The sequence below is a fragment of the Myotis myotis genome, unplaced genomic scaffold (assembly GCF_014108235.1).
Source record: "Myotis myotis isolate mMyoMyo1 unplaced genomic scaffold, mMyoMyo1.p scaffold_m19_p_7, whole genome shotgun sequence".
NCBI classification, from domain to species: domain Eukaryota; kingdom Metazoa; phylum Chordata; class Mammalia; order Chiroptera; family Vespertilionidae; genus Myotis; species Myotis myotis.
The window spans coordinates 73,724,618-73,746,773 of NW_023416379.1; the positions used below are offsets into that span (position 1 = coordinate 73,724,618).

At 35.7% G+C, this 22,156-nt stretch overlaps 1 protein-coding gene and 1 pseudogene across 8 annotated transcripts in view; one reads left to right on the plus strand and one right to left on the minus strand.

Annotated features, from left to right (window-relative positions):
- Positions 1–22,156, minus strand: part of ZNF451 (zinc finger protein 451) — a 95,452-nt gene that overhangs the window by 30,430 nt on the left and 42,866 nt on the right. For 6 of the 8 annotated variants that reach the window (XR_004968832.1, XM_036317307.1, XM_036317305.1 and 3 more), the window contains 8 exons: positions 20,785–20,938; positions 19,524–19,650; positions 14,919–15,072; positions 14,129–14,276; positions 7,268–8,874; positions 5,022–5,162; positions 3,892–4,022; positions 2,808–2,994 (listed from right to left, as the gene is read on the minus strand). Coding sequence is in view for 6 of the 8 variants with exons in the window: in XM_036317307.1 (XP_036173200.1) it covers positions 2,808–2,994; positions 3,892–4,022; positions 5,022–5,162; positions 7,268–8,874; positions 14,129–14,276; positions 14,919–15,072; positions 19,524–19,650; positions 20,785–20,938 (2,649 nt within the window). In the remaining 2 variants the exon portion in view is untranslated. Of the gene's footprint in view, positions 1–2,807; positions 2,995–3,888; positions 4,023–4,149; positions 4,253–5,021; positions 5,163–7,267; positions 8,875–14,128; positions 14,277–14,918; positions 15,073–19,523; positions 19,651–20,784; positions 20,939–22,156 lie in introns of those variants that run through there. The other 2 variants (XR_004968833.1, XM_036317309.1) reach the window with 2 other exon arrangements.
- Positions 9,002–10,358, plus strand: LOC118660119 (annotated as a pseudogene).

A 22,156-nucleotide genomic window follows, 5' to 3' on the forward strand; every position in this document is an offset into this window, starting at 1 on the left:
AATGATTCTCTCTCATCATTGATGTTTCTACTCTCTCTCCCTCTCCCTTCCTCTCTGAAATAAATTTAAAAAAAAATTTTTTTTTAAAGAGCAGAAAATAATAAGTGCTGGCAAATATGTAGAAAAATTGGGAATCTGGTGCACTGTTGGTGAGAATGTAAATAAAATGGTATTGTCCCTGTGAAAATCGGTACGGTAGTTTCTCAAAAAATTAAAAATAGAATTTGCATATAATCCAGCTATTCCATTCCTGGGTATATACTCAAAAGAATTGAAAGCAGGGTCTTAAAGAGATATTTGTATACCCACAATCATTGCAACATTATTTGCAACACTATTCACAGCAGCTAAAATATGGATACAATTAAAGTATCCATCGATTAATAAGTGGATAACCAAAATGGAGTGTGTGTGTGTGTGTGTATGTGTGTGTGTGTGTGTGTATATATATATATATATATATATATATATATATATATATATATTAGAATATTATTCAGCTGTAAAGAGGAAGGAAATTCTGACATATGCTGTAACATGGATGAAACCTGAGGGCATTATGTTATGCTAAGTGAAATAAGCCAGTCACAAAAAGACAAGTGCTGCAGATTTCACTTATATGAAATACTTAGGACAGTCAAAATCAGAAAAAGAAAGTAAGTGGTGGTTGCCAGGGGCTGGGGGAAAAGGGGAATGGAGAGTTATTGTTTAATGGGGATAAAGTTTCAGTTTTGCAAGATGAGAAGAGTTCCGAGATGAATGGTGGTGATGGCTACACAACAATATAAATGTAGTTGATACTATTAACCTGTATATTTCAGGATGATTAAGATGATAAAGCTTATGTTTTGTACATTTTACTACAATTTTAAAAAGTTGGAAAAAAAACTAAAAAAAATCTATTGGCTAGGAATCATATTTTCTTTTTACAGTATTAATAAAAATAGCTGCTATTTATTAAGTACCTACAGCATTTTATACATATCACTAATTTCTACAACCTTATCGATATGAAAAGCGAGACTCATAAAAAGTTGAGTAACGTGCCTGAACTCACAAAGCTAGGAAGCAGCAAAATTAGCATTCAAACTAAAGCCCATGCCATTCTTTATGCACTGCATGATCTCTGCATTTCACAAAAATTCAGAATAAAGTACACATGTGCTCCCAAAGAGCAGTAAGTTCAATCGTTGTGAACAAATGATGACAAAACCCAAAAACCTAGAGCATAAAAGAGGCATTTGGAAGGGAAAAATCAGCATATAACAATAATCTATATATTACCTCCATCCCTAATATACCCATGCAGATCTACTCATATGCAGTTCTCATTCCAAAGTTGAAATAAAGGCAAGTCTAAAAGGCTTCACATTCTAAATTGCAAAACTAACACTCCCAAAAGCATCAGCAAAAAAGAAGAAAAGGGGTTGGCGTATGATAGCAAAGGTATAAATTTTACAGCATATTAAATAAATGTTAAGAAAAAAAGGATGGCAAAAGAGTAGAAAAAGAAGACACTTGGAAAACAACAATACCACCAAAGCTTAAAATAAAAGAATAGGTAAAACCAAAAACTGCAGAACAGAAAGATAAAAGTCAATACTAAGACATGACACAAATATGTAAAAGTTAATTTTCCTTTAAAGTGTATAGTTGATCTTGATTAATGAATGACTCCTAAGTTTGTGGAAGTGAATTAATTCACTGTAAGAAATGACTCAGCAACATTCTTCAGAATGGGTTTTCCATCAAAATGTGGCTCCAAATAAGTTGAATGAAAAAAATAGCTAGAAGGTGAGCAAAGTTGAAAAACTTAAAGGCATATAATAAAAATGCCAAAAAGTAGTTAGTTTTTCATGGAGGTCATTCATCAATACCTTCTGTTCTTATTCATAACTGCAAATTCTAGGGCATTTAAAAAGTATTATTTTATTCTCTTCTACTCACATTTATTTCAGAAATTCTGAAAAAAAGAAAAAAAAGAAAACCCCTTCTGAACCTCTAGAATTACATTCTTTCTTAAATACTGGTGAAACTGGACAACAGTACTCTCTTTCTTTGAACAATTTCAGAAAGACAGAGAAGAGAGTGTAAGTTTCAGGACTAGGATGGGGAGTACCTAGCCCTTCCAAGGAACTAAAGAGCCTGGCCAGCATGGCTCAACGGTTGAGCATTGACCTACGAACCTAGAGGTCACGGTATAATCCCCAGTGTGGGGCATGCAGGAGGCAGCCAATCAATGATTCTCTCTGATCACTGATGTTTCAGTCTCTCTCTTCCTCTCCCGTCCTCTCTGAAGTCAATAAAAATATATTAAAAAAAGAAAGAAAGAAAACTAAAAGAAGATCTTTCTGAGCTTCATTTTGTCACTGTCAAATTCTTGAATGGTCTTTTTCTTGGGGAGGAGGGATACTGACATATTATTATTTATTGCTTTCTGGATTCACTTTTAAAAACTTTGTTTTCTGAAATATTAAAGATAAATTTGGAATTTCAGAAACAAAGTGAAGGTCTAGATTCTTAGTTTTGTAAAATTGTCCTAACATTATTTCATATCATCAATATGTTATATACATGAATGTAGATTTTCTCTATTAGATAAAAAAATGTTTCAAAAGATTATGAATTCATTCTAGTCTAAAAAACTTAAGAATGGAAGTGAGGTAAGGAAAAAACAAATAGAAGTATGAGAGCATGATGGTTTAGTGAGCAGGCAACAGTTCACGAGTGGACAGCAGTTTATTATTTCTCTCAGCAGTGAAGTCTCCTCCTCTTGGGTGGTTTACACTGTGACTGCAGCTGCATACCTTTGGTGGTATCAGATATGCTATTTAACAAGGCACACATCATATCACCCTCTAAGTGGTGAGGGTTTAGTATATGTGCTGGCCTCTGAGTCTTCTTAAATTGATTCTCTAGCTCCAGAAAACCTTGATCTCCTGAGAGGATGGTGAAAGGAATTTGCTTGGGTAGTTGTTCATCTAGACGGCCAGCCTAAGTTGGAACAAATAGCAAATGTTGATAAAAGTTATCATTTGAGTTTCAAATAAAGTTACATCTATTTCAGAATGAATACACACCTAGGAAGGATATAGATTGTTTCCTAGTTCCCACCAAAGTCAAGATCTCCTTCATAAATGAAATACACCACATTTAATGAAATGTAAAATACCATCAACTGCAAGATAAGCTATTTTATGTGGAAGGAAGGAAGGAGGGAGGGAAGGAAGGGAGGGAGGGAAGAGGAAGGGAGGGGCCAAAAGGAGTCCAATAGGAGGCCCCTATCTTAAAGCTGAAATGCTATAAATCAACCACAGAGAAAAGGTAAGCAACGTAACTATCACACTCAATATTGGCACTGGATAGGTGGAAAAAGAAATCTCTTGTGGTTTAAAACATAAGCATCATTCAACAAGTTTTCAGAGTAAATTCATGTTAGAAATGTGACACATAAATCTTTAAGCAGAGAATTTAATTTAAACTGGTCTCAGGCTGGTTGTTTCTCTGGGTGACTTGCAAAGCAGAAGCAAATGCAAATCCTGTCTAGCCAACAGTGATTGTTAAGTTGCCTCCCAATTTCAGAGATGTTAAAACGTGAAAGTGTCTTAGTATACCTCAAGTGCAGTGTCATCTCTTGATCATTTATTCCATAAATAGTTGAGAGTTTACTATGGTAACTAAGAGTCTGCTAGAAGTTAGGGAAAAAGCAGTAAATAATTAAGCTCTAGTCTCTGCCCTTATAGTAGTCATAAGTAAAACCTGATATAGGAGGTTTAATACAAAAATATAATACTGAAGAATGATCTACAGTCTCGTTATGATTAAAGTGGGGGGGGGGGATCCAAATGGGTCCTAGATTCCCATTAAATCTGGAGTAAAACAATGACTCACATGCATACATATGGCAAAATCAGCAGCATCTTTTCTTTTACTACAACGAGGATGAAGGAAGAAGCATCCAATCCTATTCAGGTAATTATAGATCTTACAGTTGAGTGGAGGCTTCCAATTGGTGTTTCCTCCTATTATTTTTTAAAAAGGCATAAATGATAGTCAAATGGGAGAAAAAAAACCAAACACTAGATACAACTTAAAATTTTATCAAGAAAACACACTAGGGGGAAAAAAAGTGTTATAGAGAGAAAGTACCAGATTAGAATGCAGAAGAACTCAGTTCTAGTGCAGGTATCACCATCTTGTTGCTTTACAATCTTGGGAACGTAGACCAACTTCCCTGAATCTGCCTATTCATCTGAAAACTCACAGGGATATTAAGGAGAATCAAAAGTAATGTGTGAAAATTTTTTGAATGGTATCGTTCCATATGAATGTAAGCATTAGTGGTTTTTCACAAATATGTCAAGGCTGTCTTGTGGAGAGACATGATGGGCAATTAGCAAAGCTAGATTTACGAAAAGGTTGTACTGGCTAACTTATCCAGGTCACTATGTTTCTATCTTAAATTCCAATTCTCTTTATATGTGGCTTCCTATCAAACATGAAGTATATCAGATGCTCATTATACTAAACTTCTATAAGTCAAAGAAGTCTTTTTCCAAGGTTTGGTCAATGGTGTGTAAAAAGATTTAGATAAAGTTGCACATTTTTTAATAGTAGCATAGTTGCCACAAGGCCCAAGTTCAAAAGCTAACTCTGCTACTTATTAGTTTTATACTTCAGAAAAAAAATAAACTTCTCAGCCTACTTCTTTGTATTTTAAAATCAGTAAGCATGCATTAGCACCAAGTATAGTACCTGGCACACTGAAGGTATTAAATAAAGGCTTTTTCAAGCTGTATCTAAAGATCAATAAATTTTGGGTGACCAAAGAGCTAACATTTACCATAGAGAAATGTAGAAAAAAAAATTCTAGCAGAATAACTATCATGTAAATTGACAATATTGCAATATGTTCCTATGTTCAATTCAGGAAGGTTCAAGAGGAGTCCTTTAAAGTGAACCATATTCTAAGAAGAAAACAAAAGGGGGATTGCCTCAAATGTTTTCCTTATTAACCATACCTTGAAAGCCCCAAATAAATGTTCCTTGGTTAAGATGCCCTGGTAGATGACCAAAAAAGTTGGACCAGTTATCAAAATCTACAAATACTATATGAGTCATGGTTCGCAGGTAATCCAAATCTGGAAGCTCAACAACTTCATCTAAGAAAAAAACATTAATATGGATTCAGTAAGAATTAGCTAAAAACATTTTAATTTCTCAGAGAATTAGCATGCAAAATATTAATCTTGCATGTTATTCTCATCTAAGCCTTTTTGTAAAGTTCAAACCTATACATGACACAGTACATTTAAGTTGGATAATTTTGTTCTTTTCCTAATATAGACTGATTTATTAATAGCCCTCTGGCTTGTGATTAAACACCATAATGAGCAGAAATGAGATAACCTACAACCTGCACCATAAAGTGGTGCATAATAGGAACTGGTGACACTTCAGTACCTTCACTACAAGCACATCTTTCTTGGTTCTCTCAGATTCTTTCATACTCTACCACACTCCAACTCTCCCTTCCTTTCCCTTCTTTCATACTTTTCAACCCTGACAAAGCCTTAAAGTCTCTAGTGGTAGCAATGAAAACCTTAAAATGTTAAATTATTTATAAAATAAATAGCTTCTGCTCCACCTAACAGAGAGTCCCTCAAATATACTACTGCATCCCCTCCCATTTCCAAGCCACCCATCATGTTATATCTTTTCTTAAAATTCTAATTATTGTAGATTTAGATACTACAATCATCTTCTATTAAACACAACCAATCCAAATTCCCAAAAAATAATCAGAAGAGCAATAGAAAAGCAAAAGAAAACATAAAACGGGGTGACCACAGGTTTACTGTTTGAAGTAGTGTTAAATAGGTCTGTAGTATGTCAGTTAATAATTTCTTACATAAAATATGCCATGACTAAAGGTGATGCTGAGATCTACATGTGCCAGACAGCAAGCCTGTAAAAATTCAATATTTCATAAAAATACTTTACTAGCCAAAATTTTCAGATACCCTCATTGTCTCCACTCTACATGGTAAAACTTATCAAGAGTTAATATTTATGGTGAAGGAATTAAACAAAGAAAAAAACAGTTCATAGATACAGACAACAATATGGTGATTATCAGAGGGAAAGGGGGTTAGGAGGAGGTAGAAGAGGGTGAAGTGGGGATAGATGGTGATGGAAGGAGACTTGACTTGAGGTGGTGAACACATAATGCACTGTATAGATGATGTATTATAGAATTGTACACCTGAACCCTATATAGTTTTATTAACCAATGTCAACCCAACAAATTCAATAAAAATTTTTTAAAGGATATAGACTTGCAATTATACTCTAAACAAAACAAATTATATCTCTAAACAAAAATACTGCACTCTTCTATGCTTACTTAATCTTACCATATAGGAGAAGGAAAGTCTAGAGTAAGTACAAACAAGAGATCCACACCTCATTTCTCTCCCTGGTTTTTGCTACCACTTGTAACTCTACCTCTAATTCCTATTTTAACTATAAGTAAAAGCTTTGGCCCTGACCGGTTTAGCTCAGTGGATAGAGCGTCAGCCTGCGGACTCAAGGGTCCCAGGTTCGATTCCGGTCAAGGGCATGTACCTTGGTTGCAGGCACAACCCCAGTAGGGGGTGTGCAGGAGGCAGCTGATCGATGTTTCTCTCTCATCGATGTTTCTAACTCTCTCTCCCTCTCCCTTCCTCTCTGTAAAAAATCAATAAAATATATATTTTAAAAAAAAAAAAAGCTTTGATTAAAAACAAATCATAACAAAAATATACAAATTCTAAAGTGACCTTGAAGATTTCTTGTACTTATAGAATAAGGCCAAAATAGAAAAAAAAAAAAAGAATTCTACTTGATTTATCATCACTTGAATTAACTAAAATCAAAATAATATGTCCAGGATAACTTTAAAATCTTACTTTCTGAAACACTAAAGTTCTTTCATCTCTCAAAATCCCCATGCTTTTTGTAAAAGAAAAAATGTTATCTAAAATATATACTACTTAAAGCTAACATACACTCTTGGTCCCCTGAAGTTTAGAAAATGGCTGGCTGGATGTAGTAGTAGGAATATAAATCCCTACACAGTATATGCTACAGTAATTAACTAATGTTTCATTCAATCATGCTTGTTGCTTTAAAACTGAATCATTAGTTTTCACAAAAATGATGGCTATAATACACATTTCTACATTAATATAGAAACCTGCACAGACATTTGAGTGGTAAAGCATACCTATATTCTGACAGCTGAGGTCATTCTCGGCTTCTTTCTCCATGTCTGAATTTTTTGGATAGCTTACTGCCTGTTTCAGTTTTCTCTCTGTACGTGAGGCATTGGCAGCAAACTTGTACGGGCTTGTTTTTTCAAATCCAAAATGCGCCACACTGGGTTTCTGTAAGAAGCAATGTTTTGTGTGGAAGTGCTGCTGAGCACTCTCAGGATCATGAAACGCTTTGGTGCAGGTGCCACACTTGATTACATACTGCTGCTCCTCCTCCACCCTCTTTGCTTCGCTGTGCACTTGATGGATGTGAGTGTTCATGTCAGCTGCATTCTGTGCTGTTGCTGAACACAAACTGCAGCGAAACCACAATTTACCTTTACCCAGCATCGTTTGGAGACATCTACTATAATCTTCTCTTCTGTTGACTTTACAGATGTAACTCTCACGGCAACCACAGGTTAACAGATTACTGGTCTCTAGCACAGGAAAATCATTCTCAGTTTTAATTGAAATTTCAGTTTTTTCTGGCACAAACACATAATCAATGCTGTGGTGCTCCTTATAATGACTCAAAAATGCTTCTTCCACATTAAAGGTGAGATCACAAAGCCCACAGAAGTACTTAATCTTTATCTCATTGTCATGTGCATCCTGGCAATGTCGGTAAAGTGTTTCTATCTTGTGAAAAGTCTTTTTGCAATGGGCACAGCTGTATCTATGAAACTGGTGACTTGCTAAAGACATGCAATGCTGTTTTACACATTCTTGGGAATCAAACATATCTTCACAGATTCGGCATTGCCATTTACCCCTTGGAGGACTGTTTGATGGGGAATGATCAACAATAGGAACAGTTGAAGAAGGATTCTTAACAGTCAAATTACTCCCCAATGTTGTAGAGGATGATGGCAAAGTTTCACTTTCTACCTCATCTGTCTCATAAAAATACCTGTGACCACTATGAAATTCAGTCACATGTGCCATGATAGTTTCTTTCCTTGTTAACTCCTTTTTGCATGTTCGACACCAGAAAAGAAAGTTATTTAAATGTGCCCCTCCATGAATCCGGCTCATATGTAAACGGATTACACCTGAATCTTCACAAACCTTTCCACAAACCACACACTTATAACACATTGTATTTGCTGAGAAAACATGCTTTTCTACTAAATCTTCACTTGGGAATCGTTGATGACATTCACAAAACCAGGTTTTAACAACTGACTTTCCTTCCTGGACACAAACTGTACCTTCATGGCTTTTATCTTCTAAGTTCATCTTTTTTTTTGGAATGGTACTGCAATCTTGTGAGCTAGATTCTTGGAAAGACATAGTTCTTTTAAGTGATGAAAATTTCGATTGATCTAGCAATAGATTCAAGTCAGAAGGAGATTTGTTCCCTTCACTGATGTAGCTATAAAGTAAGACTGATTCTTCCATTGAGTTAATAATTCGGACTTTGTGTCCTAAATTTTGCTTGTGGTTTCGGGTACTGCTTTCATTCACAAAGGCTTGGTTGCAATTTGGACAATAACCTCTTAATATGAATTTCTCTGCAATCTGGGCAATGCTTTTCTCAGCTACAGCTACAGGACCAGCATTCCGACAACGAACTCTAAAGTGGATAAGAAAAGGTGAAGGGATTAAGCAAAACAAAACAAAACAAAACTCATAGACACAAACAACAGTATGGTGACTGCTAGAGAGAAAGGGGGGTAGGGGGTGATAGAAGAGTGGGATAAATGGTGATGGAGGGAGACTTCACTTGGAGTTGTGAACACATAATACAACATACAGGTAATGTATTATACAATCTATACTGACACCTATATAATTTTATTAACCAATGACACTGGAATAAATTCAATTAAAAAAGACTTAAAAATAAAATGGATAAGAAAAACTCATAAATATTTTCTAAATGCAGTATCTCTGCTTTTATTGTAGGAATTATAAAATAAACAACATATACATAAGCACTAAAAGATATTTCTCAGTAAAGATGCAGGTTATATAATATTCTATCAGTTCAATGTACCTGAGTATTATTACCTACATTTTGTCTGTTTCTATCCTATATACAAATGGGTAAAACTACAATCAAAAGATTTTTTAAAAATCAGACAAACTTTTAAAAACTAAGAACAGAATCAAATACACTGACAGAGGACCTTATCAGACAAGCAATAATTTCTTTCTGATAATTAAACTGGGGGAGGAACGCTATGGTAAGATTCTCAATAACCTGGTACCCATTCCTTAAGAACTGATTTATTTACTTTATGTCAGGAATATGCCATGTCCATAGTTACTTTTATATTAAAGAATCAGGCTCAACTAAGTGAAACACTATTCCAAAAATTAACTAAAAATAAATCATCTCTAGGGAAAAAGAAAAATGGAACTGTGCTTCAACTGTCTTCCTTTCACTACTAAACTCCAAAGAGAACAGACCTGCTATCATCCCATATATTTAGTATATCTTAAAAGTGGGAAGTTATTTATCAAGTATGGTCTTTAATTACAGTGGAATTAAACTGAAAACAAGAAATAATAATAAAAATCCCTAAGTATTTGGAAATTACAACCCTAAATCTTTACAAGTTAAACAACACATTTCTAATAAATCTATGGGTCAAAGAAAATATTGAAAGAAAAAACAAGATATTTTTAACTTAATGAAAATAAAAACAATTTATAAAAATCTGAGGAATGCAGGTAAAACAATGCTTAGATAAAAATATTTAACTTTAAATGTTTATATAAAAAAGAAGGTCCAAAGTCAAACTAAACTTCTACCTTAAAAAGCTAGAATAAAACCCATTTCTGGCGGAGACGACCTCCCCACAAAAACATGCCTCACAAAAGAAGCTCCTTCCCTCTCCAGAGAGGAGAAGAGGAAACACAAAAAGTGCCTGGCGCAGAGCCCCAGTTCCTCCTTCATGGATGTGAAAAGCCCAGGATGCTATAAAATCACCACCGTCTTTAACCACGCACAACAAGTAGTTTTGTGTGTTGGTTGCTCCACTGTTCTCTGTCAGAACAGGAAGAAAAGCAAGGCTTATAGAAGGATGCTCCTTCAGAAGGAAGCAGCACTAAAAGCACCTCAGATCAAGAAGAGTAGGAAACCAAGCCAATAAATACATTTTGGATACAAAAAAAAAGTTAGAAAAAGATAAGCAAATTAAACCCGAAGTTTAAAGAGCAGAAATCAACAAAGTAAAAAATGGGAAAATAACAGAGAATCAATCATCAGTGAAATCAAATGCTGGTTGTTTTAAAGATCAACAAAAATTTGTTCACAGATAGATTACAGAAATAAACGTAAACGCTTTTAAAAAGCTGAACTTTTTTAAAAAATGAAGTAAACAAAAAAATATATTCCTGAAACAAGAATAAGCAAAAGTTTCTCAGACAAGACAGAGAAAGTATAACTATAAAAGAAAAATCTATAAATTACACTTAATGAGATTAAAAACTTCTCATCAAAAGACACAATTAACAATATGAATATGCACCAGACTGGGAGAGAATACATTCACAGTACATATACCTGACAAAAGATTTATATCAAGAATATATATAAAGAACCCCAACTCACATTTAAAGGCAAACAATCTAATTTTTAAAATAGGCAAAAGACTTCAACAGATATTTCACAAAGATAAATGAATGGTCCTAAGTACATGAAAAAGTGCCTAACATCATTGTTCATCAGGAAAATGCAGATTAAAAACCACAATGAGAAACTCAAATTCTCCTATCTTGCTGCTGGAAATACACACTAAAATGTTTAGTAGTTTCTTATAAAACTAAATACACAATTATGGCAGGGGGGTTAGTGAGAAATGACCAAACAACTGAACAGCAGGCTGCATGGGGCAAACAGGTCATCAGTGGGGGGCAGTTAGGGGCGACCAGGCCGGCAGGGAGGGGGCAGTTGGGGGCGACTTGACAGGAAGCGGAGGGCCTGAGGGGTGATTAGGCTGGCAGGGGGGGCAGTGAGGGGTGATCAGGCTGGCAGGGGGGCAGTTAGGAGCAACCAGGCCAGCAGGGAGAAGGCAGTTGGGGGAGACCTGGCCGGCAGCGGGGGGCAATTAGGGGCATCAGTCAAGCAAGGGGGCCAGTTAGGGGCAATCAGGCTAACACGCAGAGGCAGTGAGGGGCGATCAGGCTGGCAGGAGGGGGCAGTTAGAGGCGACCAGGCAGGCAGGTAGATGAGTGATTAGGAGCCAGCAGTCCAGGGTTGTGAGAGGGATGTTTGACTGCCAGGATTGTGAGGTGCCTAAACCGGCAGTCGGACATCCCCACGGGGTCTTGGAATGGATAGGGTGCAGGCTGGACTGAGGGGATCCTGCCCCCCAATGCACGAGTTTCGTGCACCAGGCCTCTAGTATATTTATAAAAAGATTTGACAAAATGTACATAGCACCATTACTCAGAATAGCTAAAAACTGTCAATAATCTAACTGTTCATCCACATGAGAATGAATAAACAAATTGTGCTATATTCATACAATAGAATACAGTATTACTCATCAGTAAAAAGGAACAATGTACTGAACAACATGGATCAATCTCACAGATACTATGACAAATACAAAAGAGTACATACTATATGATTCCATTTATATAAAGTTGAAGAGGAGATAAAACTAATGTAAGATATAAAAAATATCAGAATAAACATTGCCTGGAAATGAGAGGGTGGAAAAAGTTGGGAAGGGACACAATGGAACTTCCCAGAGAGGTAACATCTAATCTAATAAAAGAGAAACATGCAAATTGACCGTAACTTCGCTAAGCCCCATGCCATGCCCACCAGCCAGTCAGAGCGACTATATGCAAATTAACCCAACAAAGATGGCGGCCGGCAGCCATGGAGTTGGAGCAAGCAGGAGGCTTGGTTGCCCCGGCGATGGAGGAAGCCAAGCTTCCTACCTGCCCTGGCTGGCTGTGGCCTCTGCAAAAGGCAACAAAGTTTCAATTATAGAAGCTAAATAAATCCCAGATACCTGCTTCCAGCCAGCCTCCACTGGGAGCTTGGGTGGCTGGGGGCGGTGGCCAGCCTGCAAACAGACATCAGCCCCTCACCCAGGCTGGCCAGGCACCCCAGTGGGGACCCCCACCCTGAAGGGGGTGTGGCCAACCTGAAAACGGCCCTCAGCCCCAGGCTGGCCAGGCACTCCAGCAGGGACCCCCACCCTGAAGGGGTGTGGCCAGTCTGAAAACAGCCCTCAGCCTCTCACCCAGGCTGGCCAGGCACCCCAGTGGGACCCCCATCCTGATCTGGAATACCCTTCAGGGAAAACCAGTCAGCCCCCACCCATGCACCAGGCATATAATAAAAGGGTAATATGCAAATTGACCCTAACAGCAGAATGACTGGGAATAACTGGTCACTATGATGTGCACTGACCACCAGGGGGCAGACACTCAACCCAGGAGCTGCCCCCTGGTGGTCAGTGCACTCCCAGAGGGGAAGCCCCGCTCAGCCACAAGCTGGGCTGATGGCTGCGAGCACAGCACAGTGGTGGGAGCCTCTCCCGCCTCCTCAGAGGCGCTAAGGATGTCTGACTGCAGCTTAGGCCCACTCCCCGCGGACTTAAGCCACAGTTGGATACCCCTCAAGGGCTCCTAGGCTTCCAGAGGGATGTCTGACTGCCCACTTAGGTCTGATACCCTGGGGAGTGGGCCTAGGCTGGCAAGTGGACATCCCCTAAGGGGTCCCGGACCGCAAGAGGGTGCAGGCCATGCTGAGGGACTCCTTGCCCCAGTGCATGAATTTTTGTGCACTGGGCCTCTAGTATTATGATAAAAGTGTAGGTTAAACACAAGTATTCGTTTGTCAAATTGTGAAAGTTAAAATTGTACAATTGTAGCCCAGCCAGTGTGGCTCAGCGGTTGAGCATCAACCCATGAACCAAGAGGTCACTGGTTTAATTCCAGGTCAGGGCACATGCCTGTGTTATGGGCTTGATCCCCAGTAGGGGCATCCAAAAGGCAGCCAATGTTTCCATCTCTCTATCCCTCTCACTTCTTCTCACCCTAAAAATCAATTTAAAAAAATTTTAAACAAATGCAATTATAGATAAACTTGTAATGCATTTTAAAGAAATAATAGAAAAAAAGAGACCTAAGAGACAAAGCATCTTAATGCAAAGTACAGACTATGTTTGAATCCAGGTTCAAAAAAACCAAATATAAAAAAACTTCCTGACATAATCAAGAAAATTCGTTAACTAGGTATTTGATGATATTAAAAAACTATTCATTTTTTAAGGTATGATAATGGCATTAATTTTTAAGAGAAGAGCCCTTATCATTTATGTACACATACTGAAATATTTACAGATAAAATGACATGATTTGCTTCAACATAATTTACAGGGATGAGAATAAATAAAACACACTGCCATGTGCAAAAGGTATATAGGGGTCATTACACTATTCTCCTTTTGTAAACTGCTTGATAATTTCCTTTGTAAAGACAAAAAATCATACTGAAATCTTCTTAAGATAAATTTGGCCTTTCATGAAATTTAATCTTTCATATAGATATGATATGTTCCATTCTGGTTGACTTAAAGCCATAGTTCTATTTCACCCTCTCCTTCCCTATATATAAAACACTCACAGAACACACAGAGAAAAATTACACACAGACTTAGAACTATTGGCTTGTTTTATATTCACAGCAATATCAATATATCCACTTCTTCCATAACTCTAATTCTCTCATTATGCTAATTTGGTTAATTTCCAGGCAAATGCACATTCTTGTTTCAAAAGGACAGAAACATGGAATAGAGCGTTATTTGTTGAATCCCACTGGTGAAGAGCTTATTGGGCAGGATTCCCTTACAAACCTGAAATGGGCAGTGAGCTCCATATGGGAACGCAGTGTCTGGTGGCAGGCCACACACTTAACTTGAAATGGAACATCTTTGCACAGAGAGATCAAAAGTTTCTTTGCAAAAGATGGAAATGATATTGGATATGCTATTCTCCTGTCATCTGAAAAAAAAAAGTTATAACTTGCAAAGATTTGAGTAGACTAACCCAACCTTTCCTCCCTTTTGTCTTCCTCAATATCAGCTAGAATAAGTAAAAGATATTTACATAAAATCTGAAAGTTGCCAAACCGGTTTGGCTCAGTGGATAGAGCGTCGGCCTGCGAACTGAAAGGTCCCAGGTTCGAATCCGGTCAAGGGCATGTACCTTGGTTGCGGGCACATCCCCAGTGGGAGGTGTGCAGGAGGCAGCTGGTTGATGTTTCTCTCTGATCGATGTTTCTAACTCTCTATCCCTCTCCCTTTCTCTCTGTAAAAAATCATTAAAAATAAAAAAATAAAAAATCTGAAAGTCATTTTCTAGCCTTAAGTGCAAAAGTTATTGAAAACCACCCAAATTCCCAGATATCATGTATGTAAAAACATTATTCTGAATAAATGTTTTCTTCCCAAGTCTCTTTTCATTTCTCAAAGTAAACCTTATTCTTAGGTACAGATAAGTATTGAGAATCTTTTCTTTAAAAAAAAGAATTAAAAATCTTTCACTTTCACAGTTTGCATACTAAAGTGAGGATAAGAAACCTCAAAAATTATCTCAGAAACTCAGCAAAAATTAAAGTGGTTTAATAATTTACAGAGAACATACCACCCAGTTTAAAACGCTGATGGAAATGATTCTTTCCAGACATGTGCTTCAAACAGTCATCCTTGCCGCTAAAAAGAAGGAAGCAATTTGGACATGCAAAACACTGAATAATCTGAGGAAGAAGGTTGCTTTTATGTCCATCATCTGCAGCTTCCTAAAACATAAGGCAAAGATGAATTATAGACAACTAAAATCAACCAATATTCAAATTCTTAAAATTAACTTTCAAAGTATTTATTATCTGGAATATTCTCGATCTGTTTTTAACACGAAAACTTCTTCCCTGAGTGAACAATGGAGCTTTTCTCATAAATGAGGTCCCATATACAAAATTTTTAAATTTTTTTCCTTGAAAACAATTATAACTATCTTTCTGTGACAATAAATATACAAGTATATTTGCTTTCTATGTATTTTTCCTTTTTTACATACATACCCATATGCAATATTATATAAATACATAAATGTTTTCATATCACATACACTTTTTCTAAAGTTTTGCTTTGTTCAATCTACTCTGCAATATAACCTTTGTTTACAAATATGTATTTATCCATAAATAGCTCCATGCTTAATAATTTACATATACAAACAAACATACAAGGGGGATTGCCATTGTTTTATCAAATATATTCAACTTACAGACTCTTCTGCCTCTTAGTTTTCTTATTCCACAATGTCTAAAGGAAAGCCCTAAGACGCAACTGGTATAACTTTAATTCATTCTTCTTAATAATTGTCAACTGCTCCATCTTTGGATCTACTATGATTTAGTCAAGTATTCATTTTGAGGCCTTATTTTTTGCCACTATAAACAATAATGTTGTAAACATCCTTGAGTATATATCCTCATTTATAGGTGCTTTCTCTCATTATCAGTGGTCCTATTGGGTTGAAAGGTATATTCTTTGAGTATTAAAAAATGTTATATGCTTGCTTTTCAAAATGACTCTACCAATTCACGTATCTCCCAGCCTGGCAGCAATAGCTATTATTTTTGCAGTCTGACAGATGATGTGATACTCATTGTTACTTTAATTGCATTTCCTGTCTACGAGGGAGTTTGAGCATTTATTCATATAATTCTGTGGATATTCCACATTCTGTAGAATGCTTATTCATATTCTTTATCCTCATATTTCAATGTTTTGTTTTCTCTCCTTTTGGTCAACTTCATTATCAAAATTCTTTGTCCAATCCTCTATTTTGCAAATATTTTCAAACATCTGTTAATGAATTCTGTATATGCTCACTTGAAAATTTTGATGTAGTGAAACAGGTATGTCTTTTTTAGCATCTAAGTTTCCAAACTTAGTAAGAGCCTCCTTTATCCTGAAATTTGTTAATGGTCTTTAGAGTAATAGCCTTAAAAGTTGTGTCTTCTTAAATTTACTATCTTAAATTTACATTAGGGATATCAAAGTAGTTTGTGTAGTCTTATGAGATGAATCTAGAAGAGGATCAGTAAACTTACATTTATACTAAATACATGTCAAGCAAGCACCATTAGGATTCAAAGTGTGCTTTTCCATTTAATTCTTATAATAATCCCATGGAATATTAATTTATTCATTTATAAATAAGAAAGTTGAAACTTAGATTAAGTCAACAAAATTACCATTCCTCAAACCAAGGTGTTACCATAGAAGAGACAAAACTACCATTCAAATACAGCTTTATATCTTTAGTTACAAATTCTATGCTCTTTCCACTATTATCATCCCATTTTAATTTGGCAAGTGCCACACAAAAGATTACACTGGGAAGATATTTTGTATTTCATTAGAAGGTTCTAAAAGTTAAGGGCACTACAAGCATTTATTAACCACCAATTTATACAAATGACCCCTAATGAAGACCTCTAAACTAAAAAAAAATAAAATAATTTTTAGTTCAATTCTGAGTTATAAATGTATTCCACATAATGCTCATTTAAATGGTTTGTTCAATAAAACAAAAATGTGGTTCTACATAAAATTTTACTGGAATATAACTGTTATATAAATGATATATATTTGCAAATACCATCTACAAACTAGAGAAAAGAATGGGAAACAGAATGTCTGGTAAGTTCAAGTGTTAAATTTATTTTTACTATTATATATCTGGTTACATTAAAATAACATACATCATAAAACTTTGTATACGTGTGTTTGTGTGTGTGTTTGTATATATATATACACACACACACACACATATAAAAAACTAGAACAACAATAAAATACTACTTCATACCCACTAAAATAGCTATTTTAAAAGACAGATAATAAGTTCTGACAAGGATGTAAAGAAATTAGACCCTAGCCAGGCAGCTCAGTTAGTTAGAACATGGTCCTGATATACCAAAGTTATGGGTTTGACCCCTGGTCAGGGCACATACAAAAAGCAACCAATGAATGCATAAATAAGTGAAACAACAAACTGATGTTTCTCTCTCTCTCTCTAAAATTAATAAAAATAAAAAGAATAAGAAGAAATTGGAGCTGCATACATTGCTAATGGGAAGGTGACATGGTACAATAATTAGATAACAATTTGGCAGTTCTTAAAAAAATTAAACATAATTACCATATGACCCAATAGTCACCTGAGAAGTGAATACATACATCCACACAAAGACTTGCACGCTTGTTTATAGTAGCATTATGCACAATAGCTAAAGTGAAAACAACCCAAGTGTTTATCAAATAGATGAATTGATAAACAAAATGTGGCATATATCCATACAATGGACTGAAGGGTCCCAGTGCACATGCCTGGGTTGTGGGCTCAATCCCCGAAGGGGGGGCATGTGGGAGGCAGTCAATCAATAATTCTCTCTCATCATTGATATTTCTATCTCTCTCTCCCTCTTCCTTTCCCTCTTAAATAAATATATATATATATATATATATATATATATATATATATATTTTAAATTAAGAATAAAGTACTGATACATTCTACAACACAGATAAGCCTTAAAAACATTATGGTAAGTGTCACCAAAAGGGCACATATTCTATTATTCCATTTATATGAAATGTCCAGGAAAGATAAAACCAACGAGACAGAAAGTAGTTAACTGATTTCCTAGGGCTGGGAAGAATAGGCTAGCAAGGGGGAAAAATAACCTTTGATGACAGAATGGCCTTGGAACAGAATGAGAAACAGTGGTAGTACCTATTGACCCGCAAGTGACCTTGAGGCACACTGAAGCTTACAGTACAACACCTACCACCACCACCACTACCACCACCAAAATGGGAGAAAGGCAGGAAACTATCTAGTGCCAGGCCCATTGGATGACTTTAATGTTCAAGAAACACTAGACTTAAAAACAAAAAAAAAAGAAACACTAGACTTGCTACTCAAGTGTGACCCAGCAGCACTGGCATCATCTAGAACAGTGGTTCTCAACCTTCCTAATGCCGCGACCCTTTAATACAGTTCCTCATGTTGTGGTGACCCCCAGCCATAAAATTATTTTTGTTGCTACTTCATAACTGTAATTTTGCTACTGTTATGAATCGTAATGTAAATATCTAATATGCAGGATGTATTTTCATGGTTAAAAATTGAACATAATTAAAGCATAGTGATTAATCACAAAAATAATATGTAATTATATATGTGTTTTCCGATGGTTTCACAGGGGTCGTTCGACCCCCAAAGGGGTCGCGACCCATAGGTTGAGAACCGCTGATCTAGAAGCTTGTTAGAAATCCTGAATCTAAGGCCCCACCTCAGATCTATTGAGTCAGAATTTTCATTTTTTAAACAAGTGATTCAGGTGCACATTAAAGTTTGATAAGCACTAGTCTAGATGGAAGAAATTGGAGATGAAAGAAAAAGGGGAAGAAAGCAAGACAAATAATGCAAACTGGGTAATTCCACTCTCTTTCATTAGAGAATGTGATCTTTACAAAATAGAAATCAGTGGTATACGATCTTCTAGCGGCCTCTTCTGGCTGATTCAAGATAGGCAATTGCATACTAGTTTAAAGGAAACTAGTTTAAAGGAAAGGGTCTTTGTGACACACTCCAAAGACTAAGCAATAAGGAGTATTTGTTGAGAGTTATATCTAATATCAAATATGGTTCTACATTACAAGAATTTATGTATGTCCCTTGAGATTTAACAATAAGAGTTACATAGCACAGCCTTCTAAGTACTAGATCTATTTCTTTTTTTTTTAATTTAAATTCTTTATTGTTTAAAGTATTACATGAGTCTCTTTGTCCCCCCCTAGATCTATTTCTTCATACTAATGTTAATAAAAGAATTGTTAGGCACTATATGGCTCCAACAGTTCAACATGCAGTGAAAAGCAGTAGACTTCAGAAGGGTCTAGTTCTCAACATGTGACTAACTCACAGAGCATCTTACACAAGGTACGTTAATTTCATAAAGCAACTCCATAAAAAGTAGGGTTTCTATGGTAATCTTCAGGACTGCTGGTTTTCACCTATCAAGTTTGCCTGCCCCCAACAGTTTAATGTTCCAAATCATTTTGCTCTTCATAAACAATCAGAATTTTGATCCTTATGTATATCATTGGGGATTGCAAGCTTAAGAGCAGCAAGAAAAATAATGCCTACTCTTAACTTAGGACATGTTCTTACCTTAGAAAAAAGGTGTTCCTTATATTGTTGTTGAGTAACAAAATTTTTATAACATACTACACAAGCAAAGGAATTGATGGAAGGTCCATGTAGTGTAATTGTTGGATCACATGGAGAGTGATCAAACCTACTTGGCAAAAGAGAGGGAACATTAGAAAAGCTCACATTCTAGGGGCAGAACTATTTACTTTCATTTGTTAAGCTAAATAAACATACATACACACAATCAGAACTCACACTTTTCTACTAAGAAATATCAATGGTTCCCATAAGGCTTGCAACCCCTTCAGACAGTGACCTACAGTTAGTTTAAGATTTCATAAAAGTACTCAAGATCCAATAAAATAGATTCAGGCATGTCTTGCCAAACTGGTGCATTTCCAGTTTGAAAACTACAGAGCCATCATCGTTTCTTTTGCTTTATTTACCATAAAGTTCACAAATAATTTAAAATGAACCTCTGGAATAATAATCTCAAGTCAAGATTTCTGACACACCCGATTCCTAAAAATGGCTTTTAATCCTTCTAATGTTCACTTAACATAATTAAAAATTTGTGTCATTTTTAACTGCCTCGAAGACTTTTTAAAATAGATACAGTATGCTGCCCACTTATTCACAGACCATTGAAGCTCCCTCTAGAAATCTCTCTTGGTAAGGCAAGGCATAAGTAGGGTGAGACATCTTTAAACTATTAGAAGGGGATTGTAAAGATAAAAATGTTTAATGACTTTAATACTGTCTTCCTTGATATTTACTTTCTCTTGCTCTAATATTCAAGTGCAGTAGGTTAATAAGATGTGTTTCATAAGCAAAATATTTATCATTAATTTGGCTATATTTTATTTGCCTGTAGCATTTATTTTGTAATGTCATATTAGCTAGACTAAATATCTGTAAGTGCTTTATGTCTTTTGAAATTTGCATTTATGGGCTGGATTTCTCTAACACTGATCCAACTGCATAGCAGTGCAAAAATTCTATTCAAAATTTTATGAGACATTTTAGGAATAAATACATATTTAAAGGCCACATGTCTTTAAAGACAAAATATCACTAGAAGAATCTAACTTCACCAAACCTTCCAGGACAACTAAGGGATGTAATTATAAATAATTATATCTTAATAACACAAAACAATTTGAATTTAAAATATAAAGCTGTAATTACAATGGCAGAGGCACATCATGCTTTCATTTTATGAAATCACTTTGTAACTCACTTGACCTTCAGTGTCCACTGTTCTGAATATCACACTTACCTTTTCAAATGTCCTAAGAGAAGGTGCCCATTATCAAATTCCTTGTTACAGTGCATTATGGGACATGAAATTGCTTTTCCAGACACCTGCATTTGGCCTCCTCCTCTTCGGAATGAGCTTTTTGTTCCAGAATTAATTGTTCCTGCTTTGAGTCCTGCATCATTGGATATAAATTCTTAAGTCTCTATTTCAGATACTTGTCCTTTGGACTGGTAATCAAAATTATGACAAAACAATGAAAAATCAACTACATGCATCATAATTAAATATTTATAAACTTTTTTATAAAATATTAGTAACCTAAACGTAAATAGTTATTTGGGAAAAGAAGAGAAATTAACATCTCCAATTAGCCTTCTCTTGAGGAAAAAAAATCTGTTTCCTTAAATTCAACACCCAAGAAATATCAAAGATCAAATGCATTAGAAAATCAGTTGCTCTACAGAACCCTTACCTCTCTTCTTTTCATTTGTATAAGTTTGCAAAGATCTTTTCTTCTCTTATTTTCTCTTTTAACCATCTTAAACACATTATAAGGCATAGCTATATTATAGAGGATCTGGGCTCTATAAAAATTATGTTAAACAATAAGCTGAGAAAGCAAGAGAAGTGGAGATGACAAGGAGAGAAGGAGAGCAAGTGATACTTTCTGAGGAATCCAGCTATTGATCAATCAGCTCCAACCCGGACATCAAGTAATACAGGTTTCAGTAATAACATTTATCGAACACAAAGCAGAGATTTACTTGTTATCTCCCTTCTTCCAATTTACCCTATTTTGTCTTTTCCCTTTTTCTCCTTTCAAAGTCAATTAGAAAATAGTTTGCCCATCATTACCTTCTCTGAATTAATTCCCTCTTATTCTGGTTCATTCTTCATCTTCTTTCTTTCTTTCTTTCTTTCTTTCTTTCTTCTTTCTTTCTTTCTTTCTTCTTTCTTTCTTTCTTTCCTTTCTTTCTATTCTTTCTTTCTTTCTTCTTTCTTTCTTTCTTTTTCTTTATTTCTCTTTCGTTCTTTCTTTCTTTCTTTCTGTCTTCTTTCTTTCTTTCTTTCTTCTCTTTCCTTTCTCTTTCTCTTTCCCTTCCTTCCTTCCTTCCTTCCTTCCTTCCTTCCTTCCTTCCTTCTCCTTCCTTCCTTCCTTCTTCCTTCCTTCCTTCCTTCCTTCCTTCCTTCCTTCCTTCCTTCCTTCCTTCCTTCCTTCCTTCCTTCCTTCCTTCCTTCCTCCTTCTTTCTTTCTTTCTTTCTTTCTTTCTTTCTTTCTAATCTTGGTCTTACAATCACATAATCTTTGAGACTAATACCCCTGGCCAAATTTTGTTCCCATGTAACTCCCAATACATGATATACAATGGAAAATTTAGAATTATGTTGT